The sequence below is a fragment of the Lutzomyia longipalpis genome, chromosome 1, assembly GCF_024334085.1.
Source record: "Lutzomyia longipalpis isolate SR_M1_2022 chromosome 1, ASM2433408v1".
Lineage (NCBI taxonomy): Eukaryota > Metazoa > Arthropoda > Insecta > Diptera > Psychodidae > Lutzomyia > Lutzomyia longipalpis.
In genome coordinates, this window is record NC_074707.1 from 38,493,411 (window position 1) to 38,512,224 (window position 18,814).

At 33.8% G+C, this 18,814-nt stretch overlaps 2 protein-coding genes across 11 annotated transcripts in view; both read right to left on the bottom strand.

The window, feature by feature from the left end:
• LOC129787221 (uncharacterized) overlaps positions 1–5,109 on the bottom strand; it is a 74,483-nt gene extending 69,374 nt beyond the window's left edge. Inside the window, exons 1-2 of one of the 2 annotated variants that reach the window (XM_055822624.1) lie at positions 4,754–4,967; positions 4,445–4,656 (exon numbers count right to left, since the gene is read on the bottom strand). Coding sequence is in view for 1 of the 2 variants with exons in the window: in XM_055822625.1 (XP_055678600.1) it covers positions 4,445–4,451 (7 nt within the window). In the remaining variant the exon portion in view is untranslated. Of the gene's footprint in view, positions 1–4,444 lie in introns of both variants that reach the window. The other variant, XM_055822625.1, reaches the window with a different exon arrangement.
• A 1,400-nt stretch (positions 5,110–6,509) lies between these two features.
• Positions 6,510–18,814, bottom strand: part of LOC129787216 (forkhead box protein O) — a 101,789-nt gene continuing 89,484 nt past the window's right edge. For all 9 annotated transcript variants that reach the window (XR_008750201.1, XR_008750200.1, XR_008750202.1 and 6 more), the window contains exon 11: positions 6,510–9,688. The gene's annotated coding sequence lies outside the window, so the exon portion shown is untranslated. The remainder of the gene's footprint in view (positions 9,689–18,814) is intronic.

An 18,814-nucleotide genomic window follows, 5' to 3' on the forward strand; every position in this document is an offset into this window, starting at 1 on the left:
GCCAAACTACAGGGTTCCAACTCATGTATTCCCGCTGATTGTGCCATTTTATTTCATCATTATCCTCTCTCCCATGGAATATTCCCCAGAATTTACCCCACTGACCCATAAAATCAACTTATAAGGCACGTTTGCAAGGCGAGTCTTTTTTTTTCGGAGAAAAAATTAACGAACATCCCCTAAACATGAGTTAACTCATACACAGGAAGTAGAGATTTTTTCTGTGTTCCACTTGTGTACTTCCTGGAAAGAAAACAAGTGAAAATATTGGCACTAAGCCAAGGCTTTTAATACCTATATTAAGGATTTTACTGAACATGGGATTATGTTGTATAGCTATGCTATAAAAGAGAGAGAGAGAAGGACAATTTAATTTCCAAGAATTTTAAAATAATTGCTTTTTGTCTTAATTTTTATTAAAAGTTAAAATGTCCTTTGAGATCATTCCTTTATTGTTTGAAGGACTCAGAGATTCTTCTGCTACACTCTTAAATAAAATAAGAGAAAAAACAAAAGCTAATTAAATAGATTCTGAGAATTTTGAAGACGAAACTTTCTGTGAGAAAAGGTGAAAAGACAGAATAAGAGCTCGTGATCTCAGGTGACCTAGAAGTACCAATTTAAAATCATTAAAAATTTTACTCCAAAGTTATTTTCTTAGGACCCTTGCAACATTATTAAGAATTCTTTTTAATTGATTTTTTTATTGCTTTTAGCTTCAAGAATTTTTAAGAAAATAATTTCTATTCTTCAAAATTGAAACGAAAGATTAAATCCACTAAATCACAAACCGAACGAACAAAAGGAAAAAAAAACTATTTTCCTTTTTCTTGTATGAAAAGAAATGTAAGAAATTGAACATCTTTCCCTGTAAAAGAATCGAATTTTATCTTCGAGACTTGTCCCATAAAATTCATCTATTCTCCCTCTTCTCACAAATCAGTGGAACTAGGAGAAGTCCTCATGTGTATGTGTGTGGGGGAGTGGGTATTTTATTGGCGTATTACGGAATGTTCTTCTATCGACCTGAAGGAAGAGCTCATTGCAAATTCATAACGACATCTCATCTAGAGGGGATGGAAGACTGCATAAATTTCTTCCACAAATTGTGCAAGTAAGAAAAAAAAAGAAATTTAAATTTAATTTCTCCCAGCATTTGGTGAAGACATGGATTCAAACAATTTTAGTCGATAATATCCATCGCCTCACATCCTATTTATCTTATTCATTTAATTTATGTGCACAATTAAGGTCTCATCACGTGAATCTTGAGAATTTTCACCATATCTTATCATTACGTGTTTAGCACCCAGAGGCGGCTCATTTATTTTCTCCTTATTCTCCTTCACGATTCCGTGTATATAGCCAAAACTGTGGGATGAATACAGCGGCACTTCCGGATGTTGTGCTCTTCCACCTCTAACCCACCTAATCTAATCAATATTGCCATTAAGTTTTGTTATGTTTCACCTTATATTCTCATGAGGATGTAGGAAACAAATGAATCAAAGAGTTTCCTCGTGGGATGATACTGCTTACTTAATTACAGTCTATGCTCTACAGAATGGTCATCTATTCTCGATACTCAAGAACATAGAAAATAAATTTAGTTGATTTTCAATGAGGAAAAAATGAATATTTTGTCTTCTCTTCTAATTAAAAGACTTATTTTCTTTTATTTGTGAATTTTAGTTTAATTGTAAACTCATTTAATAAATTTCAATTAAAACTATTTGTATATAAAAAACTTTTATTGTTAAATTTTCCACTGTTTTCCCATTAAAGTGACACTCATTGATAACAATAAATTCCGATTTTGGGTTGCAAGATGCCAATTTGGAAATCTTCCAAGTGCCAACCACTAAATTAAAGTTGGAAACATATTGCTCAGACTTGTTTATTTTTAATGTTTTTCACGGACTGGGGATGTTTTCTCTTTGTGTGATATACTTTCTCAATGTGAGGGTGCAACGTCCCTTTCGTACAAAATGAAGCGGAAACCACTGAAAGTCTTAAATAATGCATTCTATTCTTTTCTCCGGATGACTTGTCAAGCACCATCGTGCAAGTGAAAGAAGCTGGAAATTCAAAGAAAAGGAGAAAGTTTCTCTATAGTCTAAAGTTAATGGATACACATCTGTGGGAAGGGATGTACCATTTCCTGGGTGGCGTATGTGAGTCCCGAAGGGCTTTTAACAGGGGGTGGAGCACATTGATTGATCTATATGTATATGACACATTTTTGCCACTTCATTTAACCACTTTTCAGTATAAAAAAACTACTGAAATGATTGCTCAGATCAACCTATAATTGGTTTGTAATTCGTGGAAAATCGATATATTTAATTTTCCTTCATTCCTGGAAAGCCGCAGCAACAAATCCCCATTTTTTTGGTTGTTTAATTGGTTACATAATTCAGTTGTTAATGAGATTATTTTCATAATATCCGATTGTTATTCACAGTTTTAATTCCCATATTATTTTACCTATTTGTTTGGAGATAGCTGAAATAGCTTATTTATATTTGGCTTATTATATTTGGGAAGTTTTATTTATGACGGGTTAACATTTTCAAAAGAATATAAAATTTTCCTTTCCATATGTTTCCATTTAATTCAATTCAGTTGCAATTGAAAATAATCCGAAGATGCTGTTTTGTTACTGAAAGTTCTTGGTGGCTTCTTAACGTGTGGTCTAACTTTAAAGTTTGAAATTGATATTTGTTTAAACTTTCCAGAACAGCACTAATCCATGTAGAGATAATTTCTCAAGAATTGTTGTCTTAGAATTTACCAGAATAATTTCTAAACATCTTAAACATTATCTTGTTTCAAGAGAGATTTTTGATATAATTTTATGATGAGAACCATATTATTGAAGGAGAAAATTTAATTTTCCTTGAATCAGAAATTAAAGTTTAGGAGGAAAAATGAATTATAACATTCCAAATTTCCAGCGATGTTTCGGGAAATTTATTTCTTTTTATTTTTATTATTTTTATCTTAAAATACATTTTAACTTATCTCAACAATGAAACTGAAGGACCTGCAAATTAGGGCAATTAGGGTCTATAGACGACGATAGACTTTCTAAAGGAGGAATCGAGGTTATAAAATGATTTTATGACTTTTTGTATTACTTTTAAAGAAATACTTAAAAAATTGTTTATCATTTTTAATGTCGTTTAGCTCACGTAACTATTATATCCTATCCCTATATCTCTATAATACCAAAAGCTGTGTAATTGACAACCAAATAATGCCCTAATATGAGATCAATCTATGTCACTAAAACTATATTATGCACTCAATTCCGTACATAAATGCTCTATGAATAATATTATCATTATCTTCTCTTAGTCAATTTAATTAATAACATTGTGCTGTTCCAAAGCTTTTTTTATTGAGTGATAAAGCTAAACTATCTGTCTATAAAATTAATTTGTCATATATGTATATGAGGACAATTTTAATTTGTCAGAAAATAAATTAATTTTGTATATTAATTATCCTCGTTTATTGCAAAAAGGTTAAACGCGGTTCAAATGAAAATTTTTGAACAAAAATTTTAGATTTAGCAATAATATTTTTAATTGATTTGAAGCTTTGATGTGTTCCTTTTTTTCGAAAATAGGTTAAATAACTAAATTATTTTCCAATTGAAATCATATAAAATGGCCTGAGGAAATACTGAAGAGCGTAGAATTTCTTATTAAATGATCATTAAGAGGATTTTCAAAAATTTCACAGAATTAATAAAAAAAAAAGAAAATTGCAAATGTTCACAATTTTCCTCAAAAGAATTAATGCAGTTTTCGTTAAATTCAAAAAAGATAAAAAATAAATTTAGGTAAATAATACTTTCAGAAGTTTCAAATCCTTAATCCTATTCAACCTCCAAATTTTGTTGCTCAGTGTTATATTTTCAGTGACTTTTGAACAATTTTTTATCCTTTCCGGTTCGTTTTTCTTCCTATCCCCATTCATCCTGTTCTGCGTTATACCCTCAGCTGTTAGCTATTCTCATGCAGAGTGTAGCTTTTTTATAAGAAGAAAAACTAAAATCCACCAGAGAAGGAGGAAAGCTTTTTAGAAGTATAAAACCACAAAATTATTCAGTGTCTGCCTTCTCTAAATTTTCATGATGCAAAACTTGCTCTTGTAAATTATTTATATTTCCCTCAAAACTATTATGTGCTTTTAGGTGCGAGAGATGGTGGTACACACACATAAAGTATTTTGCGGAGAAACGTTACGCTGCCATTTGTGAAAGCTCTGTGCATTTATTAATTTTTTGCCGCTTTGAAATGATAATGTAAACTGACTTTTTGCACATACACACACGTTTGTGAAATTAGTAAAAAAGGGTGAATTAAATGGGGGTACACAGCATACCCCCTTTTGTTGTGGAGAACACAAGAAGAGCATAATAATTTTAACTTACTAATCATCCTTTCCTGGCCACTTATCCGCCGCCTGATGTGGGATTTGCTCCAAAATTACTCCCACGAGGTAACACTGTGTCGGCACCACAATTTCTGGGTCGATGTCTCTCGTCCTTTCTTTATTTCGGGTTTGCACCTTTTTGGGGGGTTTTGCGCGAGATTCAGACGAATTTGGGAAATTCAGCCGGGAGATATAGACACCAAATTGGGGCTATGAGAGATGAAATCCGGGAGACAGACACAGAGAGAAAGAGAAGAGCGTGTGCAAAGGGTGAGAAAACTATCTCGGAGAAAATTTCAAAACTCACTTCCTCGATGGTGAAAAATTAATTTTCCTTCTTCACTTTAATTTCCCGTGTCCTACTTCATGTGAAAAACTCTCACACAGCTATTTTTTATGCTTCCTGCAACTACTTGGCTACAGAGTGGTCATCGTGATTGCCGCGTGATAACGCTCGATTAATTTTTTTTTCAAACTTTTTTTTCAGACAATTTTCAGCACAAAAGTGCTCGTTGATTGAGTTTTTTTTTACAGGGAAATTTTCCTTTTGATATGTGTACGGTTTAAATGATATCCTTTGATAGAGAGAGAGGGGAGTTTTTTTTTTGGCTCACGCACGATTCACGTGAGACGTTCAACCGGACCGGTGAGTGAAACTCAACTGAAAGTGCGTTGCGAGGAAACACCGATGGAGCTCGTTTTCCCCTGAATTTCCTTCACTGGGAAATTCCATAAGGGTTGATAAGGGGCGCCAGCGACCCATGTGGCCGGTGTGCGAAGGAGTGTGGATTCACAGCAGGGCTGGATGACTGATAACCGTTGATAACAGCCACTATGTGGAGGCGGGTTGTATGTTTGCACATAAATGAAACATTTCACATGGAGCATGCCGCGACTGTAGCATAATTTAGTACGAGAAATTTTTCCTTTAGTTGGCGCATTCGTATTCTTTTTAGTACAATGTTTCTCAGCTATTCTAGCTCTTTCGTACTGTCCGCTTGAGTAACGAAACTGCTAGAACGTATTCCTCGCGTTAAGTGCTAGTCTCGGGGGTGAAGAAAAATTCCTGGATACGCAAAAATTAAAATTAAGTAAAATTGTGTAATTCTAACGTTTGATCTTTCTTTTCTAGTCTTGGTCGTTTCTTTTCTAATGGCTATAAATGTTTTTTTTTAATAGAATAATGATTTTTTATCGATTGACGTTAATTTCCTAACGTTTGATGTTTATTTTAATGTTTAATCTTCCTGTTTGAAAGCTTAACTTACCTCTTCTTAGATTTGGCATTTAATCTATTGTTGAATGGCTATTCTAACGTTTGATATTCTTTTACGTTTCATTTTGATATTTGATGTTATTTTGACGTTCGTTTTAATCTTAAATGTTTTTTTCCAAGAATTTTCAATCAAAATTTTAACGGATTTTTCCCCATTATTCAAATTATTTTTTTTTTAATTTCACTCAAATAGATACCCTTCGGCTTTTCCCACCCCTGATTGAAAATTCTAGGGCAAATTCTTCAGCAAAAATCTCAGAGGAATCTTAAGTATTCCACATTTTAAAGTAACCATCTCACAAGGGCAAGAATTCAGCATATTTCCCACCACCTTTCCAATTAGCCACCCCCATTTTTCACACAACATTGGAGCTACTTTAAATAATTCACCTTGTTTCGACATCACTTTCAACTGTAATTCCAAGCCGTGTTTTATTGCTCCTCAGGATTAATCTTATATATTTTTTGTGTCGACTTCTTCTGTTGTTCCACACACACACAATCTCCATTTGAGTATAATTTGATGAATCTTTTACGACAATTGGAGGAAATTGCAAGATGAATTTTCATCACAATTTACAAGATGAAGCAAAGAAAATTACATTCACCGCAGAGATGAAGGACCTCTCATGGAATACTTTTATGCTAAGAAGGACGAGGGAGAGGGAGGAGTTTTTGAGGTTTCTGACTGCTTAAGCAAATCAATAGGGCGGAGAACTTGTTGCAAGGTACAGAAAAGAAAAGAAGAGAAATTAAAGAAAATTTTGTTTTAAAAATAAAACAAGAATTTTTCATTAAACTTTTCACTAATATATATTTTATACATTATTATTTTATCTAACATCCGTTACATATAGTTGCATATCTTCAATAGGTGATTCAATAGTTACGAATATATTAAATAAATCTTCTTTTATTTAGCACTCAAAATGAAAATTAGAAATTAGAACGAAAACTCTATGAAATATTCATAGCTTCGCTCGTTAATTTTTTTCTTTCATTATCGCAATTGTGAACATAATTTGCTATTTATGTTTTTGAACTCTCATCACTTAAGACAGCGTTTTTTTCAATAAATATTTTTTTGTTGCCTTTTGCTCAGATTTTCTTGGGCTTTTTTTTCCACCAATCGCACTATAAACTTAGCTTAGAAATCACATTATTTGATTTCTTTGTGCTTTGTCCACGTTTTTCCATAGGATTTAAATTAATTCCGGCGTTTTTTTAACTACAAAATTTGCATTTTCACTTACTAAATGATTTGTAAGAACTAAATAAAAAATTATTTATGAACATTTTCACCTCGACTAACCATAGCAATATTTTTTTCACTTTTTAGGCCTAGTAAACCCTATTGGTGCATATTATCACACTTAATATTGAACATACATTTATTACATGCTACGCACTATGATTTTTCTTTGTCGTTTTTCAACGTTTTTTCCTCATTTTTTTTCCTCCTTCTATTCTTATATTTAAAACACATTTTTTTATTATTGTTTCTATGGTTAATTTTTTTCTTGCCAAAAATCATCATAAGCCAAAAAAATTAAAAATAAGCCAAATAAAACCAAAATAGAATTTAGAATTTTTAAAAATACTTAATTTATATAATTTTGAAGACCTTTCTGGTGAAGAAGAAAAAACAAGAAATATTACGCTAAAAATTATTTACAAGCTTTTGAAGTGATTTATGGTTTGATTTTTTTCAATTTTCATATTTTTTTCTTAAGACTTTTTCTATTTATCAATCAAAATGTATCCAAGCCATATTTTTTAAATCAATTTTCAGAGCTTATTGTGTTTTGTTTGGTGGAAATATTATTAAAAAAAAAGAATTAGAAAATGAAGGAAAAACAAACCATAAAACCACTTCAAAGGATTCTCTTTAAGAAATCATTCATATTGAGTACACATAATTTTCTTCAAAAGAAAATCGAATTATTACACAGTTTTCCTTAATTAAAATTTCCTTAAAAATAATACACTACGACCTACCCTTATTAACGTATATGTACAAAGCTTTTAGAGTTCCTTCCATTATCAAGATTCACTAACATTATTATCTAATTATTATTTTATTTTATTAATTGGCCTTTGTAATTGATAGAATTTCTTTCTCATTAAAATCTGTGATTTTAAAATTGATTTTCCCCGCTCTAAGAAAAAAAAACATATCAACAAAAATTTTCTTTTTACAAATTAAACAAACAAAAAAAAATACAGAGATTCTGCAAGAAAATGTCTCACCATAGGTTTAACCCAAATCACAAAAATAAATTTGGCTGACATTTCAAAAACAAAAAAAGGGAAAAGAAAATGTTTTTTAAACTGAAAAAAAATTGTAGAGACCCTCCAACCATTAACTAACTTCTTACGATATTTATAGAAAATAATTAATATTTGTCTAATTGTACTTGATACGCACCTTAACAATTATAAATTTTATGCTTTCATTTTTACGATGAAGGGAGATAAAATCGGAAATTCAATTTGCAATATGGTTTAAAGCCGACATTTATTAAAAATTTCTAATGCATTTTTTTCTCTTTCTCACAATAAGCATTTATCTTCCTTTTTTTAAAATCCATTTTACAATTAATTACTGACTCCAACGCTCTCATTTCAGACCGAAAGAAATCGTTATTTTTTTCTTAAAACTTTTTTTTAATTTTTGCAATTTCATTTAATAATTTTTAATTTTGCTGCTCACATTTATTTATTTTTTTCAATATTTTATCATATTAGTTTTTTTTTACATTTAAACAGGCGACATAGAAGATTTTTCTTATTGAGTGAGAGTTTTTTTTTAAATTTATTTCTTTCTTTTATTAAAAACTCCTCATTGCTATTATTGCAAAAATGGCACTAATATTTTGTATATAATTGTTGGTCTTCACGTGAGTTTTTCAATTTTCTTCTTTTATTAAAAAAAGATTTCCTCAACTGTGACTTCCAGGATCCACACATTCACCACAAAAGCTGCTCGAGAATCATTCAAAAATGGCACATAAAATGTAATAAAGATATAGAAGGGAAAAAAATCAAAAACAGAACCTTAAAAGTCCTGTAATTAATATTTTTTGTTGATTAAATTCTATTTACACTGCGAATTATTTTTGTTTGAAATATTTAACAAATATATTGCGAATAAAACTATGCGAGAAAAAATTATTGACTGAAGTCTTTAAAGAACGGAGTGGCTCATATGGCACACCCTGTGCCATCATGAGCACGCTTGAGGGCAATTTATACTGGTAAAAATGCAATACTAACTGTTGTAGGCATAATAAGAAAGCTACAGAAGGTCCTTTGAAAGAAATTTATTTGATGAAAAATTATAATTTTAAAAATTAAAATCTTAAGAAAAATAATTTTCCAATAAAATCATTTGTTCTTTAAATAAAAATTGAGCTTTAAAATTTGCAGTAAAATTAGATTTTCCTTCAAAATCCATTGTCAAAGTTAATAATCAACATAAATGTTCCTCATAGCCCCAAACTAAGCAACATTTAGTGCTTCATTTTTACCAGTATTTGGGATATTCTTTTGTGCATTTTTTTTTCATTCCAAGTGCTTTATATAACATAAAGTTCTCCTGAGATCTGTGTTGCATTTTACGTAGGGCTTCACAGCTACCATTTAACAGCATCCCTCCTCTATAGCCGACCCAGTGCCGCGTACAAAATTGAGTTACATCCCGGTTGTAATTTGAGCTCTGCTCATTTCCGTCTGATTGCATGATTGATTGGTTGATTGATTGTTTCTCATGTGTGTGTGTTTGGGGATATATTGAGAGAAATATGTAACTATATATGTGCCACCTTATGCTGAAAGGGCAGCAAGAACATAATTTTCTCTCTCCATTATCCTTTACGGCATTATGAAGATCAATTTGTTGAATTTCTCTTGGAGCTAATTCTGGCGTTCCCTCCAACGCACGTTGAAGATTGCACGTCTGGTGCCCTGAAAGTGACCGAAAAAATAATTAAAAAATTAAACAAAAATTTGATAAGATTTTTGAAGGGAGATACGGTAATCAGAAAGACGGAGGAGGTTCATTGGACTTGCTTTTTTTTTTAAAGGAAAACCAATTAATCACAATATGGGGTTTATCAGTGCAAGTTTCCTACCTATCTCGTGGAAACATTTTTAATACACAAAAAAGAAATGATTTACTGGGTAGACTGACGTAAAACATTTAACAAAAAATATATTATCTCTCTATCTAACTTAAGCTGATAGCTCAGAGGATCAATCGACCAATTTCTAGACATTTAGTCTGTAATTTCTTTGAGTTCTTTTCTTTTTCTCTCACACTCTCAAATTTGCAACAATGTAACGACCATAAAAACTCAAATTAAATTTATTTTACAAATTTTTATGGCTACAAAAATAATAAAAATTAAATTAATTTCCTCTGCAGGAGAATAAAATAATAATTTAAATCCATTTCTCCCACCGAAAATTCCTTTCATTAACATTCTCCCATCGCGAATGAGTTGTGTTGAAGATTTCAAAATTAAATTCCCATTAAATTGGGAGGTGGGGGCCACCTAAAAATCTCGTGGAACTGACATAAAACATTGGTGCAGAGATGAAAATGTCTTTTACTACCTTGCCAAATTTCATGTAAATTGATACAGCAGCCACTAAATGACACGACCTGTTGGGCTTAATGTACAACGTCGTTGGTATTATATTTAGCAATTACTCTCTCACCCAGACGACGTACTCAAATTGACGTACAAACTTCTCAGCAGATCGAATTGAAAGAAAAGTGATATCATTGAGAATTTAAACGTGCACTGCACACATATCACGGAAGATGAAGAGAATTTAACAACTGCTTTGCGTTTCACTTCAATGTGAAATACTACCTACTTTTTATACAAGGGAAGAAAATTTTTGGGATGAATTTTACAAATTTTTCAATTCTTATTTATTTTTTAAAAGATTTTCTTTTTGATCTTTATTTTTAGAAGGTTTGTAGAGAAGTAGATAAAAAGGAGAGATGAAATAGTTCCTTTTAACACTCTTCTTTGCCTAGAAATTGAAAAAAAAAATCGAAAAAAAATAAATGTCAAGCTCCAGACCTAAAAACATCTTATTTCAACATTTTTAACTTTTTCTATGACATTTCGGGAGTTAGAATTATCTTCATCAGGCTCAGAGAATTGTGGGAAAATTTTCTTATAAAAACAGAACATAACATTAAAAAAATACGTTTAAATGCGCAATTTTTTAAATTCTGCTCAAAAGAACTAAAAATAACACGTAGTTCAAGTAAAAAATATAATTAACAGCTCATAAAATCAATTTTCCAAAGAGGAAAAGCTAAAAATAAAATACGAAAATGCCAAGTGAAAAGCATTTTCCACAATTTATTACCTAACCCAGGAGTACTTAAGAGCTTAAGGTACTTCTAAGCCCTCCCACTTGAAGACTCTCCTTTATAAGAAATTGGAGCATTTTATGACTTTATATTCTTCCACCTTTTCACCCCGAAAGGAAAAAAAAACCCCGGAGTACCACAATGTTGAGAAAAAAGGGGTAATTCCTGTGTGGAACAGAACAACGTTACAAAATGGTAAAATGTGGGGTGAAAGGGCCAAAAAGGGATTGAGCATGGAATACACAAAAACAACAAGTCTTTTTCAGTTAATTCACCGCATTACGAGGAGTCAGAGATACCACTTGTTGATTTGCCAAGCACACAGCAAATATTGCGGATTCCGGGGGTGTGGGGTGCGAATGAAAGGGGTTGCATGGGACTCCCTCCTGGCACGTCGTAAGCCCAGAGGGTTGACTAAAGTACTCCCAGTAGAGGCATGCGGTGGCGGAGGAGTGGTGGTGGGTGCTTGAACAATGCACAGCGGATATGCCGCAATTGTCTGCACAGATAAAATTCCTCAACAGACACCCAATTTCACGACCTTTTTTTCCACTTCTCGCTTCTTCTTAGTCGATTTTGCAGGGGTCGTCGTGCAAAGGCCATTTAGGAGGAAAGATTGTGCAAGGAATCCCCGAGAGGCGTGGAATTGCCCGGGTGGGTGGGTGATGATTGTTTTGAGTGCGGAGGAAAAACATGTTAATGCCCGTATTAATGGGATGTCGATGGCAGAAGGAGAGGCGCACGAGGGTGCTGTGGGGAAGAATTTACGTGTGGTGGTGGGCGAAAATGAAAATAAATCCGGCTGAAAATTGGAATCATGATATTCCCCCATGATAAGGGGATCACAATTAGCGGGTGGAAAATTGACTGGGGATGAATCGTTTTCCATGTGCTTCCAACCCCTCGTACGACGTTCTCTTCATTTTCCTTTTCTCCCAAAAATATAAGAGACGATGAAGAAGAAATTGATACATTTGCCAAGGGGCTAATCAATGGTTTTGCAATTCATCTTTTATGCGCATAAATTTGTTAAAGAGCAGAGGTTAATGACTGCAATTGAAAGATTAAGAAAATCGTTAAATATTTAGCCCAATATTAGGATTTAATGGAAGAGTTAGAATTATATATAATCTTAGAGGAAATTGCTGATTTTTTTACTAAATATTATGAACTTTTAAAGCTAATTATTAAATAAATCTTAAGTATAAAGGAAATGTAAAGGAGAGGAAAAGATTAAAAAGAATATTGAGATTCTAGACCATAAGAATTTTTATTCCTCTGAAAATTGAGGTCAAGAACCGTCAAATATTTGAGCTAAGCCCATTGAAAATTCAACAATACCACTCCTTGCATAATTTTACATTTAAAAAATCTAAAACGTGGTTTAACTCATAGTTCAATTTTTTCTCCTTTAACATTTGCATAAATCACGAATCCTCCTCGTAATAAAGAAATCCATAGCTAGAGGCTCTGAGAAAATTTCCCAAGATTGAGCGCACGAAAGTTCAGGAGTGTTGAGCTTAATGCAATAACCACCACGACATTGTCGTCTTATTGTCGTCTTCATCCTGTACACCACCCCCACAATATATACGCAATGTGGAGACCCTTGGTCTATCTCGGCACATATTCCTCCGCTCTTGGTGGTGACGGTTTGGTTAACAAGACGTCATTTCATGCCTCTCTTGCCACCCCATAAAATAAAAGTCTTCGTGTCGACATGGCAGCATCCAGCGCGGTGGAGAGTGATGAGGTGCCTTTGACACTTTACCCCCCACGTTTGTGTCATCGAGTGCCTCAGGGCGCCTCAAGAGTCACCCACTCTCACATCAAGCCACCCCCACGTATTTAGTGCGTTTCACACCGCAAACGCCCGCGAAGGGTGGCACAGCATGGGGCTGGGTGCTGGCGAAGAATGACTTGCTGAACTTTTCCTATCGTGAATTTTTAAATATAATTTAATAAAGTTGGGAGCATTTTTCTTGACATCTTCATTATTAAATTTTAATCTGGCCCAACAGCCTCGCGTCATTGTCTCACCCACCTTCCGCGCACAAAATGTACGTTTTTTTGCATCTCTCTCTTCTTTCACAAACTTCATCCCCTGCAGCACACTAACTTGCCGCTCTGGAGGGGTGGTTTTTCTTTGCGGGATGAAATTGCCATGCAGATGGGAAGAAAATTTCATCCCGGAATGCTGTCGATGGCGACAAAGTGACGATGTGAGGGAGGAGAATGTGCATGGTGGAGGAAGTTGTCGTAAAATTCGATTGCTCGGACTTTTTTTTGCGTATATCAGCCCCATTGACTCCCCCTCCCCAATGAGGATTCCCTCGGTGACGATAGCGACCGCGTAAATCTAAAGGGGTGATTCACTCCCGCAATTTTATGGCGATCCTGAATTTATTTTCTGCTATTTTAGGGGTGTTCTAGGGGACCTAATAATTTTTATTATTTATATTATTTTGATAAAAATATTGTAAGAAAAAAATCTCTTGGTTCAAATTTAATTCCAAAAATAGAAAACTCTTTAACAATTTGAGGAAATCAATAATTTTCCCGACTTACTAACCCCTTTTTGATTATGTATGTACCACAGAAAGGCTTCAATTTCGCCTTAGGCTTCCCCCATACGCACTAGAATGAATTTTTTCAGCTGTTGGGAAATTCAATCCGGGATGGAAAAGTCAGTGAACGCTTGGTGGAGTATTTCTTGCAAATTGAATCTTCCGCCATTTATTTTTATTTATTATTTACCCTACAAGTCCAAATAATTTCCACACCATCACACACGACAAGTTCCCGCATGTGACTGGAAAATTCACCATCATGCCCTCCTTAAATCATGTGATTTTCCCGTATTATCAATTTTAATGCTTCGCAGAGGAATTTTCCTCTCTCTCTCTCCCTCTCGTGGAAATTTCTTTTGAGATGCAAAAAGCATGGAAAGGACGAGAAGAGAAAATTTACTGCGATACAGATAATGATTGCTGATTTGTCGTCACTGATATAAGCGGGAGTTTTTCTTCCCTTTCCCATCAATTTGGATGCTGGGAAAATTCTCTCATTGAATCGTCTTGAGTGCTCATGTTGAAAAATGAATTTGAAAAGAAAACGAGGACTGTATTTCACTTGTAGCGCTTTTCATGAATTGACGCTTTTGCGCTTTGTATGAATTGAAAAAGACGACGATGCCACTGATGGAGGCACTTTGTGTAATGCCAAGAGAGGAGAGCTCAAAAGAGGAGGGTAGGTGGGTGGGGAACGTGCCAGGCTGGAGGCAATGGAGATCCGGAAAACGGAAGTTTAAAGTCGTTAAGCTTTAATGGCTGATTTATTTTACAGGAAAATGGAGAAAATCCTTGGAAAAATCGAAAGTTAAAATCAGAGAATTTTCCAAAAAGCTTTTAATACGTTTTCCGATTTTTTTGTAGATTCTTTTTTTTAATTTCAATAAAATGGTGCTGTTTTTTTGCTTTCCAGCGATGCTTTGGTATAGTTCAATTCCTTAAAATCTCTGACAAGCTTTCAAAATCAGGAATCGTACGAAAAAGGTCAAATTAAGTTCCATTTAAATTAAGTATCGTGATAAAATATATAAAAGAAAAAAATATATAGCAACCATTCCATCAGCAAAAGCTCTTTTCCAAGTAAGAATACAAAAAGCTGAATGAAAAGAGAAATATCAACTAGCCGCGTAATTTCCACGTTTCTTTTTAAAAGTCCCATTTCCCTGGAAAAATGATGTTTCACGTGGAAAATATCAAAAGAGAGACACTCAACACAGCAAAGTTGGTTGGAGATCAAAGAAAGTGAAAGACACTTGAGGAGTGATTTCAATTGGTAACATCAGAACTTGAGGGATTTCTTTACATTTCCCCCGCACCTTCCACATTGACTTTGCATTCTTTTAAATTTTCTTCTCACAATTTCACATTTTCAATGCAACCATACAATTTCGTCCCATTTTCCCAGCTCTATCACCACTCCTTCCACGACTTGATTCATTTTTATATCGAGAGTGAAAATTTGCGGTTAAAAAGGCAAAGATGAAAAAAAAATCGTGGGGAATTTTAAAATAGCGGGCATGCAAGGTCTCTGAGAGGTTTTCCCCAGCTTTCCACCCACACCAGATGATGCCTATTGACAGGGAAAATTTCAAACAGCCATTCTTGGGGGGTTTAATGAAAGGAAATTTCTTCCATTCAATGAAGCTTCTTCGCGGTTTGTCCCCTCAAAATTAGACCTCGAATTTCTTTAGCACGTGTGGTGAGAACAAAAGTCCATTTTCACGGTTTTTCTTTCGATCTTTTCAAATTCAAGGAATCCCACCAAGAATATTCTTTATTGAATGTTACAATTCATAAGAAAATTGTAATAGAAAAGATTAATTTTCTTGAGGAAAATTAAGGGCACTTGTAAAGGATTATTTTCCGCGCGTTTTCATAGAATTAAAAAATTATTTCTACAACCAAATCAACGACAAAACATCCTCAAAAAAATAAACCCAAAATATCCTCTAAGTTAAGTTGATTAATAAAACAGAATAATTCATTAAATTAGGGAAATCTCGTCTCTCGCAGGGATTTGCGGAAATTAAATTTTGTGGCAAGTCCGAGTGTGGGGGGATGGAATGGACTGTCTCGTCGGAGAGAAAGTTTCTTTTTTAAAATCACTTCGGACGTAAAAATCCCCCAATTTACCGAAAGTGTGAGGAATCGCACAAAAAAGGTATCCAGGATGTAACTTCCACAAGTAAAGGAAGGTATCTCATATCAAGGACTCTTTCTGCTGCCTCTCATTCTTTTATTGCGACATTTGTGGAGTTTTTTTCACGTGCGAGGGTGTGTGTGTTGAAAATCCACCCTCAGGCAAAAGGAAGATTGTCGGCAACATAAGGTTGAACTTTTTGATTTTTCCATAATTGAGTATTGTAGGTAGAGGTATTTGATTTGGCGAATTTATTCGTTGAGGAGTGCTTAATAAATTTCATCTTGTTAAATTCACCTCAAATTGAGTAAGAGATGGATATAATTGAAGTTGTCGTGAGGGGTGGAAAAGTTTCTTCGAGTGTGTGCAATTTCTTTTTGTTCAACAATTTAAATTTTTTTTCTCCATCGTCTTCCTGTCAAGGCTCTCGCTCCATCCTCCCTCCCGGAGAAAAAAGGGGATGTGCGATGGGGAAGAAAGGACGAAGCACTTAAGTGTTCTAATGAAGTGACTAACGTGATTCCTGGGTGTGAGGGGTTTAATTTTAATTTTATCGAGGGGTGTCTTTTTGCCGGAAACTTCCTGGGAATACTTAAGTAGCTAATTTTGCTCACCTTGAGATTTTCAGCGTAAGGGATTTTCAAGGATCTCTCAAAATTCCAGGAATTTTATTTGAAGACGTAATTATAAATTTTTGAAAAGTTTAGGCTTTTTTTATATTTTTTAACAATTCTGAGAAGGTCTAAAAATTTGAAGAAAAAAATTAATTTCTTAAGGACTTCTAGGATTTAGATTAAATATATTTAAGTATTTTTATTTCACTAAATATCCCAAGAAAAAATCTTCTCATTTGATATTTTTCTTTGATTATAACTTCAATATTATTCATCAAAGAATTAATATCCTGAGCTTTACACGATGGCATAAAACACTAAAGGTTGTTCCTCTGTTATTTTTTTACTGAGAAAATATTTAAGTCACCCCCTCCCCCTATGGCAAGTATATCAGCTAAAGAAGATGAGCTTTGGACTTCCGCCTATTCGATTTCCATTGCCTGAGGAAGACTTCCGAAGCGGACTTAAATAGCAAATTAAAAAACATTTAGCAAGGAAGCTCCATATAAATTAATAATGTACGCCCCTGAGCAAATGAAAGCTCATCCCACGTTCACTCTGAGCTTTTTTCTCTCAACGCCACAACCTCTTCTCACAGGATGAAAAAAGCCGTAAAGAAAAAATCATGCTGGGATTTTTAGCAGACTTTTCTTGTCCAAGAATCATCATCTGAATAAATTCTCAAAGGAATCTCTCTTTTGGCTTTATGAATGTGAAATTTTTCTTTCATCTTCATTAAATGAAGAAGAACTCGCGAGTTCTTTTTTTCAATGTTGAATGTTTGATTGCAAATGCAAGATTAGCTTTCCGGGAATATCTGCATCTGATGCCAATGAGAACTGTGTGAGCTCTTTATTTTTTAAATACAGAGAGAGAGAGCTCTAACTAAAACTTAACAAAATAATCCACTTTGGAGTTTGCGAAATTGACACAATTCCATCAAATAAGATTAACTGGTCATTTAGCGCAGATTAGCACTGTTGAATTTACATCATATGGTTGTGTTGATTGAATTGAGAGCGATTGGAAGTGGATAAATTGCATAAATTGGCTTAATCAAAGCTTAGTAAATCGTGACAAATTGGATAAATTCCTCACAGTGCTCATGCACTCGGAATATCTAAAAGCGTTCCGCATATTTTCGGCCAACTTCCAAGAGGCGCGATGACTCACCCACCACCCAGAAGTCTCCGCCTGATTGAGCTGCTTCGGACCATGAATAGGGTGAGTACTACACCATCGTCATTGGCAACACACAGTTTATCCATTCACGCGAAATAATCAGCAAAAATTGACGGAATAAATTAAAAGAGGAAGAACTGCACTGTAAATGTTTCATTTCCCCTCGTAATTTTCTCCCTCTTGATGGTTTCTTTCTGCGAGGGGTTGGGAGAACAATAAACTACACATAGTTCAAGGAATAGGGTGACCCCTTGTAAGAAAGAATAACGTTTAATAAAAATTTCTTCTCATTTTCTTTAAATTCATTTCGGGCAGAGGAGCTTAGAAGAAGATCTTCTTTAGTTTTTTCTCCATTATATTTTTATATGACATTTCGAGACTTTTTTCCTTATTCTTCAGGCATATCTTTGAAACATTGCATGAAAATTATAATATAAAAATACTAAAGAAGGTCTTTTCTCAACAATCCTTCACTCATGAAAGTTCATTGACTGCTAAATCAAAGATAAATGATTTTTTTGAAAATAAATTGGACAATAATCCAGAAATTAATTTAAAAAATAGTTATGAAACATTGACGCATATGTTTCATGCTTTTCTTGTATAAAAACAGCGTTTTTTGGAAATTATTTCTCAATTTTTCCTAGCTTATTTTATGAAAAATTGGAAGTCTTTCTGGTTCTTCTTAAAATGTATTTTGATCATCTACAAAATTATAATATTACCTTTGTTGAACCACCCTGTACTAAATGTAATTTTTCCTTGTAATTTCTTCAGATTTCTAATAAGAAAGATTTCCTTTCCTCAGAGGAAATACTTTCACCAAGATCTCCCCCACCCTATCTCTCCACCCCCAACTCATTCATCCCTGAGAGTAAATTAAAATTAAAAGAAAAAATTAAAGCAAAAAAGAAAACTGAAAAGAATTTTGATGATACGCAAACCACTCGCACTTTTCAGCGCACCGAGCAATTCCTCAATTTCTGTGCGAACGCATTGTTTAATGGGATAGAAAGGTAATTAATGGAGATTTTTTTTCCATCCACTAGCCATCTGCAGTGCGGTGTGGTACGTGATTAATTGATTTTGCTTATCGGCACGCAAAAATTGGTGGAATTTTAATTGACTTGCCGTCAAGATTCGCAATATTGTGCGTGGGACCATGCCGGGTAAAAGCACAAGAGAGCCACA